The following is a 20439-nucleotide window of genomic DNA, read 5'->3' on the forward strand; positions in this document are numbered from 1 at the left end:
GAGGGTGCCCAACCCAAAATGGAAGGTGCCCTAGCGAGTACCAATTACAATCAACGAACGAAAGTAGTGAAGCAGTCAAAATCCAAAACCAGTCCGGCCAGGGAATTTCTGACAAAGCTAAACAAAACACACAACCCCCACTTCGAAATACCAAAACTACCCTCACTCCCTTTCTTCATCACTCTCCTCTCCCCTTTCTTTCTTTCACTCTTCTTATAAAAATCCCAATAAAATAATATAAAACAAAATGGAAGAGGAAAACACGGAGGAAGAGCCTCATCATCGAGATCTAGAAAAAATGAAACAATCATCATCAACATCGGACGGTCCTGCTGCAGCTAGGTACAAATTAATGTCCCCAGCTAGATTATTACCCATCTCGAGGTCCCCTTGTTTAACTATCCCTCCTGGTTTAAGTCCCACCTCTTTACTCGATTCCCCCGTTCTCCTCTCCAACATGAAGGTATAATATTCCTTTATTTTATTCTTGATCTGCATTTTGTTTTAGTAATGTGGCCGTGTGTAACTCAACTTTTTTTCTCTTGGGTCATGCCAGGCAGAGCCATCGCCAACTACTGGCACGTTTAACAAATCTCAGTATATGTATGACAGTGTTCCTTCTCCGAGTGACAATTGTAATAATCCTAGTAATACTTATGATGGAATAAGCTCTGGAGCTTTTGAGTTTAAACCTCATTTCAGATTGAGCTCGGGTTCAGGCTTCTCCTCGTTGGGACCTATGGTAAATAAATAAAGCTATTATTCCACTAATTTTTACACATGTTTCCTCATTATACCATTAGTGTACATGGTCCAGTAGGCACAGGGCTTTCAGATCATTTATTTGGATTAGTGTTGATTTGAGGAGAAAATGCAAAGTTGGTAAGATTTTGGTTTCCTTAATTATTTCAAACAGATGGGCAGAAGGGAATTAATAAACAATTAGATTGTAGAATAATAAGCTTTTCGTTGTGAAACAGAATATAGAGTTAACTGTTAAGTACTGGGGTGGTTGGTTGGATTCAAGTTACAGTTGTAGGTCGGTAGAGGCTTTGAAAAGCCTGAACAGAGATGAAGAATGATGAGAAGACTATTGATAAATAAAATGATGGCGAGAAGGTTTGTGCGAATTTGAACCATTGCAATCAGATTTAGATTCAAAGGGCGGTGCCTCCGCACCTTTGTTTGTTCCACCATCAATATGTAAAAGTGCAAAACCAGTTTCTAATATGATGGATTAGGTACTGGAACGAGTTATTAAATTTTAGTGTTTGGTGCGGCAATTGGGTAGTCGGTCTCACTCCTTAATTAGCACGCTTAAAAGTTTGTATATGTTGTACTATTCTACCCATTGATATTACTTAATGCTACTCGGGACTATAATTACTAGTTGTGGAGTTTCTGTTCTTACATACTAGGTTTCGATAGAGGTCTTCCTGGAATTTGTGGTTTGGTTTGGTTATTGTTATTTATTTATTGTTTTGGTTTTGGTACAGTTTCAGCCATTGGGATTTGTTTTTAATGATGGGGATGACCTATGAGATAGATTTATGCGGACATTTGTTTTCTCTCCATCTATTTCTTTCTCGGTTTAAGTTGAACTACTGCAGTAGCAGAGAACTGAATCCATTAAATGTCTGACTACCTGTGAGGAAGGATGAGAAATGTCGGACAGTTTAACCAATTTTCTTCACTTCACTTGTGGCTCTTTGACATCTTTCTCATGTGGTATGAAAAACCTCCCCTGGTCAAAACCATTCACAAGAGCTAAACTTCGAGGACCATGAGTCTTGCTTAATTCTTTTTCAGAAGCAAAGGAAATTAATAAAAATGGTGTGGTATAGCCATATTCTCTAAATCCAGCATTTTCTTTTATGTAAGTTTAACCATATTTTTGGTCTATATTTATTTGTTTTTATTTTATTTTTTTAATTATGCTTTGGGATGTTTGGCCTAATTGGTTTATGCATATTTCTTTGTGTGCAAAATCGGTCAATGCTTCTATTGGTCACTTTGGTTTTTCTTTGCATGGTAATACGTAGGATGTATTTTGAGGTATCCGTCAGCAATTGCATGAAAATAACTTATTTTCTTTTAAGGCTTCGGGAGGATTAACCAACCAGCAATGTGAATCATTTGGGCAAGTCCAAGGTCAATTCCAGACTAAAACATTTGCACCCGCACTTTCAGCTCAAAATGACAATATAACAGATTCCTCACATGAACTTGCTCTATCTGTATCCACTCGAAATCCTCAAAACCAGCCAGGGTACATGGTTGCTTCAAGAGCTATTATACCATCTGAAGTTGCTTCTGAAGAAGTAACGCAGAGACCGGTCTTGGACAGTGGGGTTCAAGAAATGCAATCTGATCATAAAGAAACAAGCCCTTTGACAGCAGCTGAGAGGTCATCAGAAGATGGATATAATTGGCGTAAATACGGGCAGAAACATGTCAAAGGTTGTGAGTTTCCACGGAGTTATTACAAATGTACACATCCCAACTGTCAGGTGAAAAAACAGTTAGAACGCTCTCAAGATGGGCATATTACCGAGATTATCTATAAGGGAAAGCATGATCATCCTAAACCTCAGCCTAGCCGTCGGATGGCAATTGGTACAATTGTTTCAACTCAAGACGAAGGATCGGATAGGTTCACTTCTCTAAACAGTGAAGAAGGTAAGTAGAGAAACATACACATGATTGTATTACTAATGCTTTGAATCAAAAGCTTGATAACTTTATCTTTTTGGTATACCTAATATGCAGATAAGTTATCAAATGCTTATGGCCAGATGTATCATCAAATCCAGCCAAACGGATCCCCTGAGTTTATGGCTATCACTGTAAATGATGATAATGCAGATGTAGCAGGTGCACCATCAAACGGGAACATTAATGAGGTTGATGACGACGACGACGATGATCCAGAGTCTAAACGCAGGTGTTTTAAGTTCCATTGAAAGACTAGATGAATTTTCACCTTTACCCTTTTGCTGAACTTGATTCAATTGTTAACAAAAATAACAGGAAGAAGGATATGGGTGGTCTGGATGTTTCATTAATGGGTAAAGCAACCAGAGAACCACGAGTTGTTGTTCAAACTTTAAGTGAGGTTGACATACTGGATGATGGGTACCGCTGGAGAAAATACGGACAGAAAGTGGTGAAAGGGAATCCTAATCCAAGGTATGTGTTAAAATTTTCCTTAAGACATGAAATGGTAGATTAGTAGATTACATTTTGTTTCTTTCTTTTCCTTCTAAATTTTATTGTCTCCTGGATTCTTGAGTTATGTGGTAGCTTCTTCTTTTGAGGAACTAGAATATGGAAAATTGCCCATTGTTCAAGGTCTAAGCTCTAAACAGTGGCTAAACACATTGCCACATTGGCCATATATGTTAATCAACCGCAACGTTCTTTTGCCTGGGTTTTTTATAAAGCAAAAGTTATTGTATAAGTTTCTCTTATAGCCATGTCTATGATTCAAGGACTCTATTTACAATAATTCTATGGTTTTCCTTGATGCATGCATATACCGAAACGTGTGTTCACTTTCTACTGTAATGAGCAGTGGGTGTACCCTTTGTATCAATGACTTCTTCTTCTATCTAGAAGTATTCACTAGAATAGGATTCTTTTCTTTGTATTCTCTGCTTATATATATAATACATCTCTATGTTTACCGATAAAAAAAAAACTCACTAAAAGATGTTTTTATGTTTCATCCTCCATACAACGTTAAGTTTGCCAAACAACAAAGTTTTATGGTCGTTCTTTTTAATACTTTCTGTTTAATACATCTCTTATACCATTCGTCTCTCTGCTGTTTAAATTTTGGAGATATCGTTTTGAATTTGGAAGAGCGGTATTTGTGAGGATCTCATTTTATGAAAAAAATTAAACAGCAAAGAGACGAAAAGCATCACAAATTAGGGTTGTGATAGAGGAGTTACAGAGAGTCAGTGAATGAATGGAAGGAGAGAGAAACTTTTTCTTGTAAGATTTGCATATCCAGAATGGAGGTGCAAAGTCAGCCAATGTTTGTCTGCTCTTAGCTGTAACTTTCTCTTTTAGTGCCAGAAAACGTCATCCCTTTTACAGATATTGCTAACAATGATGGGAAAGTAACAGAAGTGTTAGAAGCAAACAAAGCAGTAATTGAGGTTAGAAATATAGCCAAGAATTAGATTAGGAATATTCAGACCCCTTATAATTTGAAAAAACCAGTATAAGGGGTTGTCTGATGTCTGTGAAGTATAAGGATATGAATATGACCCGTACCAATTTTTTGAGTAGACTAAAATAAGCTCCTGCTCCTTATTTCCTTGCATACTGGCTGCCTGTTCTCACATAAACACCCTTGCGAATTAGCCCATTTGTATCATCTGTTTGTATGCATGTTTAATATCTTGCTAAGGGAGGTTTTGTTTTGTGCTTCATTGTATTACTTTTTATTTGGGCAAGAGTTATACTAGAAATCCAGGTTTAAAATATCTATACAGAGTGCTAGAATTCCCATAGAAATTTAAATGTGTCTTAGCAAGTCGTGGAAATCTACGTTGTCAAAGGCGGCACAAGGTGCCGTCACAAGCAAGGCGTCGATTTATACTCGAAATAGTTGCCAGCTATTGTCAAAGTCATGCCTAAGGGTGCACCAAGGCATCGGTTGGGAAACCTTGTACATCACTCGGCCTTGATAAGAAAGGAAAAAATTCATCTGGTTTAGCTTTGCACATCATTGTAGTACTCATTGTTTAGGTAAAGAGTTATACTAGAGAGAACCAGGGCTAAAATATCCACAAAATGAGTGCTAGAAATCCCATAGGAAACCAAACGCCGCGTGTCAGCTATTTGTGAAAATAAGCAATGGCGTTCCCTAGGCAGCATGGTTGGTAAAACTTGTGCCTCATTTGACAGTGACAATAGATGCGGAAATTCATTCATTCATCCATACATGAATAAGGTTAGTCCCCAAAACAAAATACAAAAAAAAAGGAGAATAATAAGAATATTCACAAAAGTTAATGTGTATATCCTTGTTTACAAGATCAAACTTTTTGGTGTGGGTGAGCAGTAAAGGCTTGCATGTGCTATTGAGTGTTGGTAGGGTCCCTTCTGTCTTCTTACCTTGTTCTCCTTAAGTCCTTATGGGGCTAAAAGTAGAGCGTTTGTTATTCACTTGTTGTCTTGTTTGGTATCTGCTTATTGAGAACTTTTTTAGGAAATTCTGAGGTGACAAGAAAATTATCTTTCAGAAGGGGATTGATTAATTCAGCTAAAGGCATCTTTTTACTTCTCCCGGTTTAGTATATGTCCGTGTTCCATATGCCGCAATGTGTAGAGAAGAGAGTTGAGAGAATGATCATGAATTTCTTGTTTGACAACACTTACGAGAACCATAAATATCGTAGGATGAACTGGAAGAGCGTGCGCATCCAAGAACGATTATTGGTTGGGGTTGAAGAGAATGCATGAGTTTAATCGCACCGTGTTGAGCTCTAGCGTTGGAAGTGTGGGATTGACATGGTATGCTTTGGAGAAGGGTTAGTGAGTCCAGATTCAGAGTTATCAATAGGTGGTGGCTGGTGGAATAGCGGACTTGGAGTGGGTTCGTATAGGTGCGTTGTGGAAAGGGATTGAAAGAGGTCTCAACTCTTGAGGCCCTCTAGGGTGTTACTAGATTTAAGTTAGAAGTGCTGATAGGACTTTTGGACGACAGGTGGTTGAATGAGAGGCCTCTGTTCTTGATGTTCCATACACTCTCAGTCTATCTCGTGTTTCTCTCTAATACTAGCCCCGTGATATCACGCGGTTTTGTTTGTTTGTTTCTGTGTGTCTGACTGGTTTGTTAGGGGGGGTGGGGGGGTTATACATTCCTATGGATGATTGGCAGATAAGTATTTTGAAAGTGTTGCGCTTTGGGATAGGGTGGAGTCTATTCCTCCTGTAAAACCTAGTGAAAAATGGTTGAACTATCATACACTTCCGTTACGCCGTTACACTAAGTGGTATCTTGAGCCTCGTTTGAGATTTTACCACAACCAACATGGTTGGAGGAATGGACTTTGTAACCCATGAGCAGCTAGATCAAAAGATCAAAAGTTATAATAATTCGGAGATCTCTTGATCAAATCTATGCAAGATATACTTTCTACCATGTTAAGCGGACATTATGGAAAGAAGGAAGAAGAAAACTTTGTGTGTCAATCTGAGAAATCAGTGACTACTTGTGTTCCTTCTCCATCACATCCTTCAGATTTTCCACCTTCGTCCTCCACCACATCTTCTCATCAACAAACTACACTCTATGAAAGTGTTTCCACCCCCACATCCCACCGAAAATATTTCCACCGCCCATGATCTTCTACAGCTTTGCAATATGATATTGTTTTTCCTGAGGAGAAAAACGTCAGTATAGATTAAAAAATTCTTCATTATGAGATTTTAGACGAAGTTAAATTTTGTAAAGAAAGGGAATATATTTATGCTGGAAAATCTATTCATGATTGTGAAGATTCGTATGGATCTTCTTGTGAAAAACTGATCATTTCTGATGGCTTCATCAAAGAGGTCCTCTATGATCGAAAAATTCAGTTTCGTAATATGGAGGAATCATCTTTCAATATTTTCAACATGTTTCAAAGGTCAATTCACAAGCATCAAAGATAGGATATTCAAGGCAGAAGTTTCCACACCATATACATCGAGTTTCAAAGCCCCAGAGATTTGAATACTCACATGCACAACTCGAGGGCAAATTGTCTTAAAGCAAGGGTGATTGATGCAGGAGATCTCAATAATAGTTGATTTAGTATTAGCTTCGCTACTTTCCTAATTAGTGTAGGAAGTGTCCTATTTGTGTCTAAGTTGATTACTTTCTATTTTAGTAGTTTAGCCCTAGTTTAAATAGAATTGCTTCTATTTCTAGAGGAGTCTAGAGGTTCTATTTTGAGTCGTATAAGCATTAGACTGCTACCTTGATATATATTATACATAGCTTCGGAAACTTGTTTTTAGCAAGTTTCTTGATTGATTTATTGGAGTTATCTATATAAAGAGCTCTATGTACAGAAATCAGAATTTCATCACTTAATTCAATCAAAATTCTTCAAGCTTAATTCTTCTTATTCTACTTCTTTTTTTAAAGTTCCATTTAACTATACGCTTCCGCTATGTTATGAAACATATGAACTTCCTACCTCAAGTGCAAATTGTGGCGTTCCATCATTCTCCATATTAGTGATAGATCCTATGGTTCCAAGCCCTTTGATTTGATTCCAAATTGGTTTTCTTTTTCATTAATCATTAGGGATTTATGTAATTATGTTTAGTTGCTATTTTGTTGTTATTTATCAGGGAAGAATGTAACATCTTTAATTTTTAATACCTTAGTTTGTAATATAACTTAATTGCTATTTATATTTGGTAGAAAAGAAATTTGAGATTTTTGGTTGGGCATGTTGCTTCTCTACCTTCAAATTCTTAAGTTTAATTGGGGTTTGCGGTTGAAAATGAGTATATGTAAATTGTGTCACCTATTTTGAATACAATAAGTTGTTTTAATCACGAAAGTTTGGTGTTTTATTTTCCAAACTAAATTAGAAGTCGAGTTTCTAAGTTTTGTTAAGTCTAGATATTGAGTTGTAGGTGTTTGGCCAAACTTGGTTGATTAATTGATAGAATTGTGTTTTGTCGAGAGAAGAGTTTCTCTTTAGTGTGTGTTCTTATTTGATCAATTGTTGATTGATTCCCTTCTTTTGAGTCGGGTTGTCCAGCACAATAACCATAGTAGCTCACAAGCATCTAGTTTGCAATTCGTCAGGTTTGCAGTCATATCTTCTATTGCACGCAAGTGCATCAGTTACAAGTTTATCTGTCAGCAGTTTACAGTGTAGTTGTGTTCTGCTTGTGACTACCCTTGTATCCCATTAGGGACCTGGGTTCAATCTCGACAACCAGTTTTACTTTGGTTTGGGGAGAGGTGGGTATATGTGCGTCCTGTCTACTGTTGGAACTTGTCTCTTTGTTGATATATTACTGACCAAAAACAAACAAAAATGTCGTTTTCCAATAGTATACAAACCTAATCTCACGTTGGACTATTTTTTATTTTTTATTTTTTTAATTTGAATGAGTGTCGACAATTTTGTTCCCTCATTTGATTTGTTTTAAGGGCTTATTGTAGATTCCAGACTTCTTGGACAACATTTACCCTTCTAGTCCCCCTCTTAAAGTTTTGTGGCCTTTAAAAAATTTCATGGCTTTATGTCTATGTTACATGGACACGCCATATTTCAAAAAAAATCCGTGTCGGATACATATCCACGTGTCCGTGTCGGACACACATGGACACATATCGTGTGTAATATACCTCAATTTTTTATATCTTGCTGTGTCAGAGACTTCGTATCCGTGTCGGATACGGACACACGTGTCCGTGTCAATGTAACTTAGCTTTATGTAGATTGCAGACTTCTTGGTCAACATTTTTTCATTTATTTCTGGAGAAACAGTAGTCTTTCATTTTCTAGATATCTTTTAGGTATAATTGCGTTGTTGATTTTCTTCTACTGCCATGATGACTTTATCTTTGTTTATGATATATATAGGAGTTACTACAAATGTACAAATGCTGGATGCCAAGTAAGGAAACATGTAGAGAGGGCATCTCATGATCCAAAAGCTGTTATAACCACGTACGAGGGAAAACATAACCACGATGTACCTGCTGCAAGAACAGGTGCTCATGATACAGCAGCCTCCACACTTTATAATACAGCTCCAAATGGCATGTCGAGGACTAGATCGGAAGAGATTGACACAATTAGTCTCGATCTAGGTGTTGGGATTAACTCAAGTCCCGAGAATAAACTAAATGAGATGCAGCAACCACTGAATGCAGAACCCATCTATAGTTACTCCTACATTGGGGATCCGGGTTCTAGTAAGATGATTCAGTCATATTCTGGTGGTTTAAATGATGAAACGGATCAGTATCGAACAAGGGAAGGCCGAGGCGAAAGCTTTAGCTTTGAGGCCCGACCATTAAACCATTCTTCTAATCCTTATCAGCAGAACATGGGAAGATTGATGATGGGGCCATAAAAATTTCCAACGGTTTCCCCAACGTTTATCTTGTAAACGTTCTTTGCACGACTCTGGTTCGTCTGTTGCGGCTTCATTGATCTCTAGCTATCTCGGATTTCTATCTCAGAGTTGTTGTTGTATCAACCAACCAGCTCCTAAGCCCCATCTAATGCTGTATATTGCATTATATGCTGGAGGTTTGTGTATAAACATTATCTCAAGTGAATGTAATATATAGGTAATCTTTTCTGTTCTACAGCGGAAGCTAAAGTTGAGCTTTGCATGAAACAGTAATGGTAATTAAAAAAATACTTTATCTGATGCTCTTAGTTGTTATTCGTGGAAGATCCAATAACACCTTTTCTTGCAAGTATTCGTCAAGAAAGGTGCTGATGTTTGCATTCGTTTTTGCTTTCCTGAACCCTTGTGATACCTTTTCTGAAAAAAATTGTCATCAAACCAACCCCGCAGGCCCGCACCCACCTTTATTCTTTCTTTCTTTCTCTCTGCGTTTTGATTTGCTTTTGTCGCTTGCTACCACTACAAATCTGCAAATGGTGAGTGTTTTCAACATCACGTTAAACTCTTAACTTAATGACACATCCTCTTAAGAACTGTTGCAGGTAGACCTATATATTTTTGTCTCCATCTTCATCTGGCTCTGTATCTTTCGTTCATTCACATCCACACAACTGTCATTATCACAGGTTAAATTAACCCCATTCGCTAACTAACCACCTACAGGAACATTGTCTATGAGGGAATGAAACTGGTATTTCTTTAGCAAAAAAAAAAAATGAAACTGTATTTGCAATGTTATTAAAGCAATCAATCAGAGAGACAAATATGCAATCCCCATCAACAAACATTATACAACTCAGCAATATTCCAATTCACATAGTCATCAACTGTAGACCTTGTCGATCCATCACTAAGTACAGTAGAACACTCCTTTCCAGTTCCCCAATAATAATGTATCATGAAATATTTGACATATCTTGCATTCCAAAACATAATAATTAGATTTTCCATACAGTCAACGAAATTATGCTAACACTCCTAAAAAAAGCCCAAACCCGAACCCAAAGAAAAAAACCCGGTCAAGAAGTCAATGGTCAACCGAGCCAAAGTAGCAGGAAAACAAAGACTTGACCAATTCCACACAAAGAAAAAGCCAACCCCTAAAAATTATTTCCAGCTAAAAACACAACCAAAAAAAAAACACCCAACTCAGTGTCATTTCCGTCATTACAGAAAAACCCACAAGGATATTTCCGTCACACCACAAACCAATCAACGGAAGTAAATCAAGTCAACTATGAACAGTAAGCAATTCACACACGCAACCATAACAAAAAATACCTAAACTACCCTTACAAACATTAAAACAATCGTCATCATTTTTATATCATCATCAATTCATCATCATCTCTTTCTTTCTTTTCTTTACTCTCTCTCGTCTTCTTTTTTTTTTCTCTCTCCTCAAAATTAAAAAAAAGCTGTAAAATTTAAGTCCAGTGTAAAAAAACAAAAGAAGAGGAATAGGTTGATTGGATTGTAGGGTTTTTTTTCTGATCGGGTCTCAGAATTGTAGTCGTATGGATGGAGGTAAGGTTTCTTTTCTTTTTTTTTTTTTTAGTTTTAGTTTTGGGTGAATATTGGTTAGTGTGTTTTTTTAGCTGTAGTTGTAATTGAGTGTAATTGGATATGTAATTATGTTTAAAGTTTGGATTTTTTTTTTTTTTTTTTAGTGGGAATTGCATTATTTTTCTAGTGAATTTGATATAGTTGTGATGAAAATTATGAGGGGATGATGAATGAATGGAAAAGAGAGAAAGGGGAGAAAATGGGGATAAATAAATAAATAGCTAATGACAAGGATAAAATGGGGGAGCTAATTTTTTTTTTTCATTTGATATTGTGTTTATTATTTTGAAATTTAAGACAGAGACAGAAGCTTCCTAACTATTGTTAGAAACTCAATCCGGTGTAAGTTAGAGATACTGGTTTATTACATTGGTGGTGAGGAAGATGTAGAAAGGGGACAGACAATGGTCGTAGACCAAGACACATGTTTTTCAACCCCCATCCCAGAGTTATCCCGAAATTTCTCATGCCTTCCGGCATGCCCATGTTTTCAGTAAAGAAACTTGCCCGCCTCCGACGCTGAACACATAGGTTGTTCCATTATAATTTTATAGGCGACGGTTGAATGGTTGGTATCGTTTGAAAGGTCTTGAATAACTATTTCCAATGCCACTGGTTTTATTAAAATCAGATATGCAGATAGGAAGTTGAATTTTTTGTTTTTTTAATTTCCTTCCTATGCCAAATTTTTTCTCGAATTTGATTGGTAGTCAAATTTCACTTGTCCCTCCAGACCTTAGCTGCCACAGCCACTTAGATAATTATCTCCTCGAGCTCTTTCATACCTGTTTTGTTATAATATAGGTGTGGGGATTAGGGGATGAGTACGATTTTAATGGGTACGTTAATCTAAATTTGTTTGGGTAGGTTTTGGCATATTGGGGTTGTTGAGATATATATATATATATATTCTAGTATGTGGTTTAGTCCCACATTGAGTAGGTAGTAGTCTAATTATGTGTTCACGCCTTATTCAAGGAGAGTGAATCCCTATGTAATGGTATCTAAGCATAATAATATTTCCTTTTTATAGATTTCTACTGGGGTTTTAGAACTAGAGGCTTAGGACAGTACTAGACAGACCAAATCGATTCGTTAGGACATAAATTGATTAAAAGGAATTTTTAATTCCTTTTGAAGTCCTTGTTATGGTCAGCCTAAATCTAGCAATGTTACCCCAGATCAGAATTCTTTTGTTAATATTAAGCTAAACATAAAAATTCTGCTGGTGGAATTCCTTACTGGATATCTGTTGTTGTGATACTTTTTTACTTTATTAAAGTTGCATATAATATTAAAGCTGTTTAAGCACATACCAAATTAGACTCGTCATGGTTGTGAGCATTTAATTTGAGTGAACAAAGATTCCTGTATCCTTTGTATAATATTTTTCTGATGTCTTATCATTCCAGGCTTTTGCAGAGTCTAAAAACCTGCATTACGAGTCATCTATGCCGGTTGAAGGTCAATGTGACTCTCAGACATTTGAATATTCATCTTCAGTTGAAAATGAGACAAAGGAAGCAACTTCTCGTGAATTAACTCTATCTGTGTATGAACCAAATGTTGTTGCAGTTGACAATGTTAATTTAAGATCTGATGAACTTATTGAAGTTCCTGTTGCTGTTGCTGAGTTACATCAGGGACATAGTTTGGACACTGGGGTTCAAGATGTACAATCCAATCTTAAAGGAATTGGCCCTTCGAGATCGTGGGAGGATGGATATAACTGGAGGAAATATGGACAAAAACATATTAAAGGAAATGAGTTTCCAAGAAGCTATTACAAGTGCTCACATCCTAAGTGCCTAGTGAAAAAGCAAGTGGAACAATCCCAGGATGGCCAAATTACAGATGTTATTTACAAGGGAAAGCATGACCATCCTAAACCTCAATCTATGAGTCAATTGGCTGCTGGTACAGTCTCACCAGTCCAAGGAGAAAAATTGAATGAAATTTCTTGTCTGAAAAGCACAGAAGGTAAATGAAGAAAGGTTATTTACATATGTTAGTCAAAGCTTTTGTGGATATTCTCTCCTGTTCAGTGTTCTGAAAAATGCATCTAAGCCTCAAGGCTTTCTTCCTCAAGAGGCGCCTGCAGTTTAAGCCTCAATAAAAATAAATAAATAAATAAAAAAGAGAACAAGGAAAAATGGGTTTGATGATGGAAGTTTGTGATTTCTAAGAGAATGAGGTGTTTTGATACTCAAAACATAACCTAATAGGGATTTTCGGTCTTAAAAGAAGTTATGAGGGGCTAAGTCGAAAAAATGATATATATTAACATGGAAGGGTTAAGCCTCAAAGGGCTAAACCCAAAAAAGCCTTAAGACCCGCCTTGAGGCTTGAGCCTCAGTTTGTTTTCAAAACTTTGCTCCTGTTTATTCTGTCCATTGCCATCAGTATACATAGAAACAGACATATACTTGTGCTACTCATTATAGTATTTTGTTAATGTGGCAACTCTATTTTACCTGTAAGATTGCTTGCATTTAAGATTCACAGATTAAAAGTCAGTTCTATTCTTTCCGACCTTTTTAACTTAATCTCATTCCCCCCCCTCTTTCACTTTCCCTGTTTGATTGGCTTATATATTAGAAAGGTTGTTTGCTTCCTTGATGTGTTCCTATCTTTTATTATCGTCTCTTGCTTAAGGATGCTGCACTTTGGTGTTGCCACGGACCCTCATTTCATATTCTCGCAGAGGAAGCAAGGAGGGAGTAGCCTTTACTATACCTTGTGAGATGGAAAATCCTGTGTCAAGCAGGGCTCTTTATAGAAAGGCGTTGCTATGCTTATCGTGATGCTTATCTTCAGAAAAGAAAACAAATTATCCTATAGTCAGGTGTAGACGTATAGTGCAAATTGTGTTGCCGTGCAGAAATCCTTAAATCATAAGTCCATTGCCATCTGAGAATAGAAAATATTGGTCAAAGAAATAAAAATGAAAATTGAGAATATAATATCTGAGATCCTACTCATATAAATGTTAGATCATGCGGTATGGAGACTCTTCTTTAACTGAGTGATGAGGTTGTGAAACTTAAAGTTTTGATGGATATGTTGAAAACCTAGAGCAGTGTGGTTTCTGAGAAAGATTGACAAGAAGATTTGTTCAGCTGTTGAGAAATCTATGCTGTGGAACTCAGGAGGGGAGAGATTCCCTCGGGTGAGGAGTCATCTAGCCATTGGAATGGAGTTGTTGAAGTCAAACATACATCTTAAACTCAAACATTAGTTGAAGTCAAAGTGCCTCTAGGAAGGGGATCTAAATTTTTGCTTTAACAGATTAAATTTCGTAGTCTTATATCATTGGATATAAATTTTAAGAGAAAGGGGATTTCAGAGCTGAGATTGTGCAGTTCTAATCTTAGCTGTATTCGTCACGTTGCTTATATGGATTGGTAATGGAAATTGTAGAGCTACTGTCCCTCAGAAGTAGGTTGGGGGAGAGGAAGTAATTAGCATGCATCAAGAATGTAGGTAGACTAGCACTCTTGAAAGATCGGAAGGGGAATAGGGAGGTGGTCTGTCATGTGGGTAGACTTGCGGGTAGTATAGGTTTAGGTTCAGGTCTTTTGGGTGTGTCTCTTTTGCATTTTCTTCTTTTGCTGTTGAAAATGGGCCAACTACATGTAATTTTGGTTAATTGGGCTGGGTATTGATATAATAGCGGTGCTGTTTATCAATATAATTAAGTTAACTATCCAAAAAAAAAAAAAAACTGTATACATTATTGTTTTTGGTACTCTCTATATTATGTGTGACAATTTTGGGTCTCATCTCTACTGATTTTTCTGCTGCGGCTGTCTATCTTGTCAAAGGCGTCTTGGGCACTCAAAAGCATCACTCCCGCCAAAGCAACAATATTAGTGAAAATTGTTGCTGGTTTGCGGTTTGTTGTCAAAGGCATTGCCACTTGGGCGCCAAGGTTCCCCAAAGTGTCAACTTTGCAGGTGCCGACTAGCAAAGTTGGTAAAACCTTTGGATGATGATACCAGAGGTCTAGGGCTTGAACCCTGCCAGCATGAAAGAGTTACTTATCTTGTTTAAAAACAGACTTACCAATAAAAAGAAAAAGTGTCAGCTGGAAAGCCTAAATGCTGCCCCTGAAAACGTAGGCGGTTGTGTTAGGTTGCAACCCTCATTGTGAATGAGTTCTTGAAAACATATGAGGGTGGTGGAGGAAGTTGTTTGAAAGCTAAGTTACATTGACACGGACACACGTATCCGTATCCGACATGGATACGAAGTGTTTGACACGGCGAAATGTCAAAAATTGAGGTATATTACATACAATATGTGTCCGTGTGTATCCGACACGGACACATGGATACGTATCCAACACAGATTATTTTTAAAATATGGCGTGTCTATATAACATAGTTTGAAAGTATTGAGTGAATCACTTGCCTATGGGATTGTTAAGCAGTTTGTTCGTACAGTTAAATTTAAGAAGCCAAAACTCTTAAGGAGCTATATAGGCCTTTTAGGAACCGAAGTTATGGATTTTTCGATGATAGGTGGCTAATTTTCAACTCACATTTGGAAGCCTATTGCTTGTCCATGTCGGTTAGTGACCAACAAGAAGTTATCTGTCTAGAGGATAAATTGCTCTGTAAAGTCTCACTTTAATCAACTCAAAGAGTATGTTCTCCAACGTCCATTTTTTACATTCTATCACTTGTTGCAGCTTCAAAGAGTACAAATCGGTCAAATCCACAAAACTTGAGTGTGTCATTAATTGTATTTGTAGAATTACAATGAGGTAACCATGTATTTTGTTTGGTATAGGGTGTACTTCTATTGGCCAATTTAGGAGGGGGGGGGGGGGACTAAAGACACATTTTAAGGGATGTTAAGATTTCTTTGAGGTCATTATTGATATCTAAGGGCTACCGTTGCTCTCGTCCTTTTCAAAATATGAGAGAGGGCGGGTTGTTTGCTAACTATTAAAAGAAACAATTATATGGTCAATAATCCAGTATTGGCCACTTGGTGGATTTTTCGTAGAAATTAAATGTATAGTAATTGATTGGGAGAACGTGTTACCTATTTATGAGAATGAGATAATTGATAACTCATTAAAAAAAGAGAAAAAAAATAGCATACCTTAAATAGTAGAAGAATCAAATTAGACAGTGGTGTGGATCATATTCTCCTTTCATTTGCTTTCTTGAAGGGCATTTCCGAATTCCGAGTTTTCATTTCGTCATTTCAGAAATCCAGGAGCCGACCAACATCAAGGAGGCTCTGAGTAGTAAAGATAATATTATTTCCACATTCTAACTAGGCATCATGGATGTTGAAGAACTATAGTATGTACTTTGTGGAAGGAGAACCTGAGTTACATTGACACAGATAGGTGTGTCCGTACCGAAGTGTCTGACATGGCGAAATATAAAAAATTGAGGTATGTCAAGTCACATATAATGTGTCTGACACAGACATGTGAATACGTATCCGACACGGATAATTTTTGAAATATGGCATGTCCATGTTACATAGAGAGGAACACTAGGGTGTTTGATCAAATTGAGTATCAGATGGTTGTGGAGGGAATTAATGAGGAACCTTTTTTGTTAGTTTGAGATGTGATTCCTGGTATTGCATAGTGAGTTTGTGTGGTTCATTGCTTTAAGGGGGATCACAATTGAAGATTTTATGTGTAATTGTGTTATGCTTGTGATCGTGTGACTGGGGCTTGGCGTACTCTTTGAAGGTGAAGTAGTATTTTGCTATGAAATCTACTTGTTAAATTTAGTCATACTTCCATTCTCTTTTTTAAGAGTTAAGCTAGGGTTAGGCAGACCCTCACCTGTATTTAAAGATCTTCCTTGTATACAACCTATCAGTTACCTACTCTTTAACAATTTTACTGTTTCCATAGCTAGAGGAAGTACGAAATGCACGATACTACTCTCAAAACTCCTACTCTAAGAAGTCATCAGCTACCCCTAAAAATGAGTAACAGGGATTTCATCAAAATGAATACAAAGACTTTGTACGCCTATCATCAAATTAAGACATATTTGATATGTCAAATTTAGTCATATTTAATATATTATTGAATTGACTTTTATTGATTGGAAAAAGAAAAATAAAAAGTGAACGAGCTGGATTTTTGGATTCTCTCTAAAGTATGTATTTATTCTAATGGATTTTTCTTAACATTTAAATGGTTTGCCTTTTCTTCTCTTAATATTTTATCCTAAATTGGTTTTTTGTTAAATTCATTCCATAAACATAACTAATTCTAGTTAAGATGGTTGGCAAACAGTGTGCTCAAAGTTGGTACATCTTTCTTTGTTATCCTAAGATAGGTTACCGTCACATATCTTTTTCGATACCTTTTCTTCTTTTTTTACCGTAAATTGTTTTCTTAACTTGAATGATTTATTCTTGCAGACAAGTCATCGAATGGAAGTAGTCAAACGATTAATCATCTCATGCCAAATACTGTTCCTGAACTTCCTAAACCAAATGTCTCTCCAGAACTTGGTTTTGTTGTACCAAGTGACAACAATGTGAATGAAGGGGCACAATTGACCGGGATTAGAGATGAAATTGAGGGCGACAATGATCCAGAGTCTAAGAGGCAATGTCTTGAATTCAATACAGAGATGACCAGCAGCATAGGGGCTAACCATGGACAGCATAAGGAATCTGTGCAAGCACATCAAAACCAGGCTCAGGCTATTGTGTCCTCATCCTCTAATGTAGATGTGATTGCGGCATACGGCTCGCGTGAAATGACTGTATATGAAACAGCACATGATCTAGCGTCTGACATGGTTAGTTCAAAAGCTCTTGGACCTTTAGAAGTTGACATGGATGATTCACAGAAGAGACAAGAAGCTGACATTTGTGTACAATCAATGCAAACTGATCATAGGGGAACTAATCCTTCCGTAACACCTGATAGATTTTGGGGAGATGGATACAATTGGCGAAAGTATGGGCAGAAGCATATTAAGGGAAGTGAGTTTCCACGGAGCTATTATAGGTGCACACATCCCAACTGCCAAATGAAAAAGCAACTGGAGTGTTCTCATGATGGCCAAATCACGGAGATAATCTACAAGGGAGAGCATAATCATCCTAAACCTCAGCCAAGCAGTCATATATCTGTTGGTAGAATTCTCTCTGTTCAGGAAGAAGGATTTGAAAGATTTGGTAAACGAAGAAATAGATCTTCTAATTTATTTGCTAAATTTCATGATTTTTATTTTCATTGTATTTTTTTTATTTTTCTTTCCATTTTTCGTAACAATTTTGTTTTTGCAGATAAGTCATTAAATGGTCATGGCCAAACAACTCATCTTAATGAACTAAATCACACTCCCGAGCTTAATCTTGTCCAAGCAAGTGACAGCAATGTACAACTTGAAGGTTCAAAATCGAACAGGACTGATGATAATGTTGAGCATGAATCTGATCTAGATTCTAAGTACAAGCACCTTGCAGTAACTAAGGACTCCAGCAACGGCATTTCTGCAGGGTTCAACCACCAAGATTGCAAACCATTTGTAGAAGTTCAGGGTCAGTCTAAGGCATGGGTTTCCTCAACTTCAGTGAAAAACAAAAACATAGCTGCCCCCTCACGTGAATTGGCTCCATCTTTAACCGTTTCTAATTCACCTGTTTACATGGTTACTTCAAGAGGAATTGTACCTGTTGGAGTGGACAAAGAAGACAAACGTCAAAGGCAGAATACAGGTAATGGAATTGACATAGAGGAGTCTACTCCTAGCGGGCTTAGCCTTTCAATGACCGAGAGATTGTTGGAAAATGCATATCACTGGCGAAAATATGGGCAGAAGAATATCAAAGGAAGTGAATTTCCACGGAGCTATTACAGATGTACACATCCTAACTGCCAGGTGAAAATGCATTTGGAACGATCTCACGATGGGAGGGTTATAGAGATTATTTATAAGGGAAAGCATGATCATCCAAAACCTCAGCCGATAACCCGGATGGCAATTGGTGCAATTCTTTCCCTTGAAGAAGATACTGCAGATAGATGCTTCTTTTAGCAATGTAGATGGTAATTAACAATCCTTCACAAGGTGATTATTTCCTTAGTTCTTATTTCTGACATTCTCATTTTTGCAGAAAAATCATTACCTGGAGATGTACAAACATCTGTTAACGTCAATCGAACCCGTATCCCTAAACTCTCTCCTATCAGACAATGTGTTGAAAAAGTTGAAACTGAAGATGAGAAATTCATCCGCAGTTGCAATGGGGTTGAGGAAGATGATGACACAGAATCTAAAAGGTGTCTTAACTTCAGTTTAGGTACTCTTGTGTTTTGTAGGTGCACTTTGGTGCTTGTTACTGACATCAATTCAACTGTTAAAACATTGTGAAACAGGAAGAAAGACATAGGTGAAATGGTTCTTACTCCAGTTGTCAGAACTCCTAGGGAACCTCGTGTAGTTGTTGAAACTCTTAGTGAGGTTGATGTGGTGGATGATGGGTACCGCTGGCAAAAGTATGGGAGGAAAATGGTGAAAGGAAATCCTAATCCGAGGTAATTCTATTTTTATCTAAGTGATGTTTTCTTTTTAATCGCATGGGAAAGACTTCTATTCACTCCGTGCACATTATTTTACCTTCAATCGTCACTTGCTTTTAGTTACATGTGTTCTAGGACTAGGCGTTCTAGATGTGCATTTTCAATCATTTTGGTTATATGAAGACATAATGATTCTTCTACTATTCTGTTATGTAGGAATTATTACAGATGCTCCAATGGAGGATGCTCGGTTAAGAAGCATGTCGAGAGGGCAGCAAACAAGCCAGAGGCAGTTGTAACGACTTATGAGGGTAAACATAACCACGATTTACCTCCTCCCAGGACTGCTGGCAATGACACAGCTGGGCTCCTTAGTTATTCAAATTGTTCCAATGGCGCGTTAGGGCGTAGACCTGGAGAACTGGTTTCAAATGGTGTTGATGCTGAGATCATGGATAGGTCTAGCCCTGAATATGGAATGTACGGGGGGCAAGAGATAATGGATGTAGATCCCATCCAAATTCAGTACGACATAACTGGTGCGGACGTAATTGACCCAGCCACAGTTTCAGCCCATAATGGTGATCTAAAGGAGGATGCAGATCAAGACAACGCAGAAAATATGGAATGTTAATTGAGATTGCTCCATTGGTTCCTACAAGAAATAAAGTCCATGGAATTTCAGGAGAGATTTACTTCCTGAGATTGTAGCTTTATATACCGAGTATTGACTAGTCCTCCTGTGCTGTATTAATTGTGTTTGCCTCCTATATCCCCTATTCCCCTCCGCCTTTTCTTGCTGTATAATTTCACGTAATATGTAGGCTTGTACAAAAGTATTATTTAAATAAGGTACCTCAAAATTATCTTTGAAGCAGTCCTTTGCACTCTTGATCTGTTGGCTTGTATTGTAGAAGTTTATTTAAACAATGATTTTAATTCTTTTATCGAAGATACAAGCAATCTGAAAACCCACTCTCTTACGTATACACATCCTGACTTTGTGCAACCCGCCAAGCACTACTTTGCAGCTTCAGAAGCTATTGGAACTTCTTTCTTGTTTAGTCGTCCTTCAAAGTAATGTGGAAGATCCTGGGAACCTCTTGATGCAGGATGCTCCAATTCATGGCATGACTGACTAAGGGTGTGTTTGTTAAATTTTAACTCATGGAAAGGAA

The 20439-nt window shown here is 37.3% G+C and overlaps 2 protein-coding genes across 2 annotated transcripts; both read left to right on the forward strand.

Annotated features, from left to right (window-relative positions):
- Positions 1-9411, forward strand: WRKY20 (WRKY family transcription factor family protein). Its single transcript, XM_086582336.1, has 6 exons — positions 1-463; positions 557-742; positions 2100-2679; positions 2770-2944; positions 3031-3189; positions 8613-9411. Exons 1-6 carry the CDS (start codon positions 248-250, stop codon positions 9106-9108), a joined length of 1812 nt encoding a protein of 603 aa, XP_086438462.1. The 5' UTR covers positions 1-247; the 3' UTR covers positions 9109-9411.
- Positions 9412-10545: 1134 nt separating this feature from the next.
- LOC147474618 (uncharacterized) lies at positions 10546-20150 on the forward strand. The gene is made up of 7 exons (XM_086585129.1): positions 10546-10698; positions 12150-12717; positions 17146-17913; positions 18025-18774; positions 18826-19021; positions 19118-19276; positions 19478-20150. The coding sequence occupies exons 1-7, from the start codon at positions 10693-10695 to the stop codon at positions 19893-19895; spliced, it is 2865 nt and encodes a 954-aa protein (XP_086441255.1). The 5' UTR covers positions 10546-10692; the 3' UTR covers positions 19896-20150.
- Positions 20151-20439: the final 289 nt, after the last annotated feature.

Source organism: Coptis chinensis, chromosome 9 (genome assembly GCF_015680905.1).
Source record: "Coptis chinensis isolate HL-2020 chromosome 9, ASM1568090v1, whole genome shotgun sequence".
Taxonomy (NCBI): Eukaryota; Viridiplantae; Streptophyta; class Magnoliopsida; order Ranunculales; family Ranunculaceae; genus Coptis; species Coptis chinensis.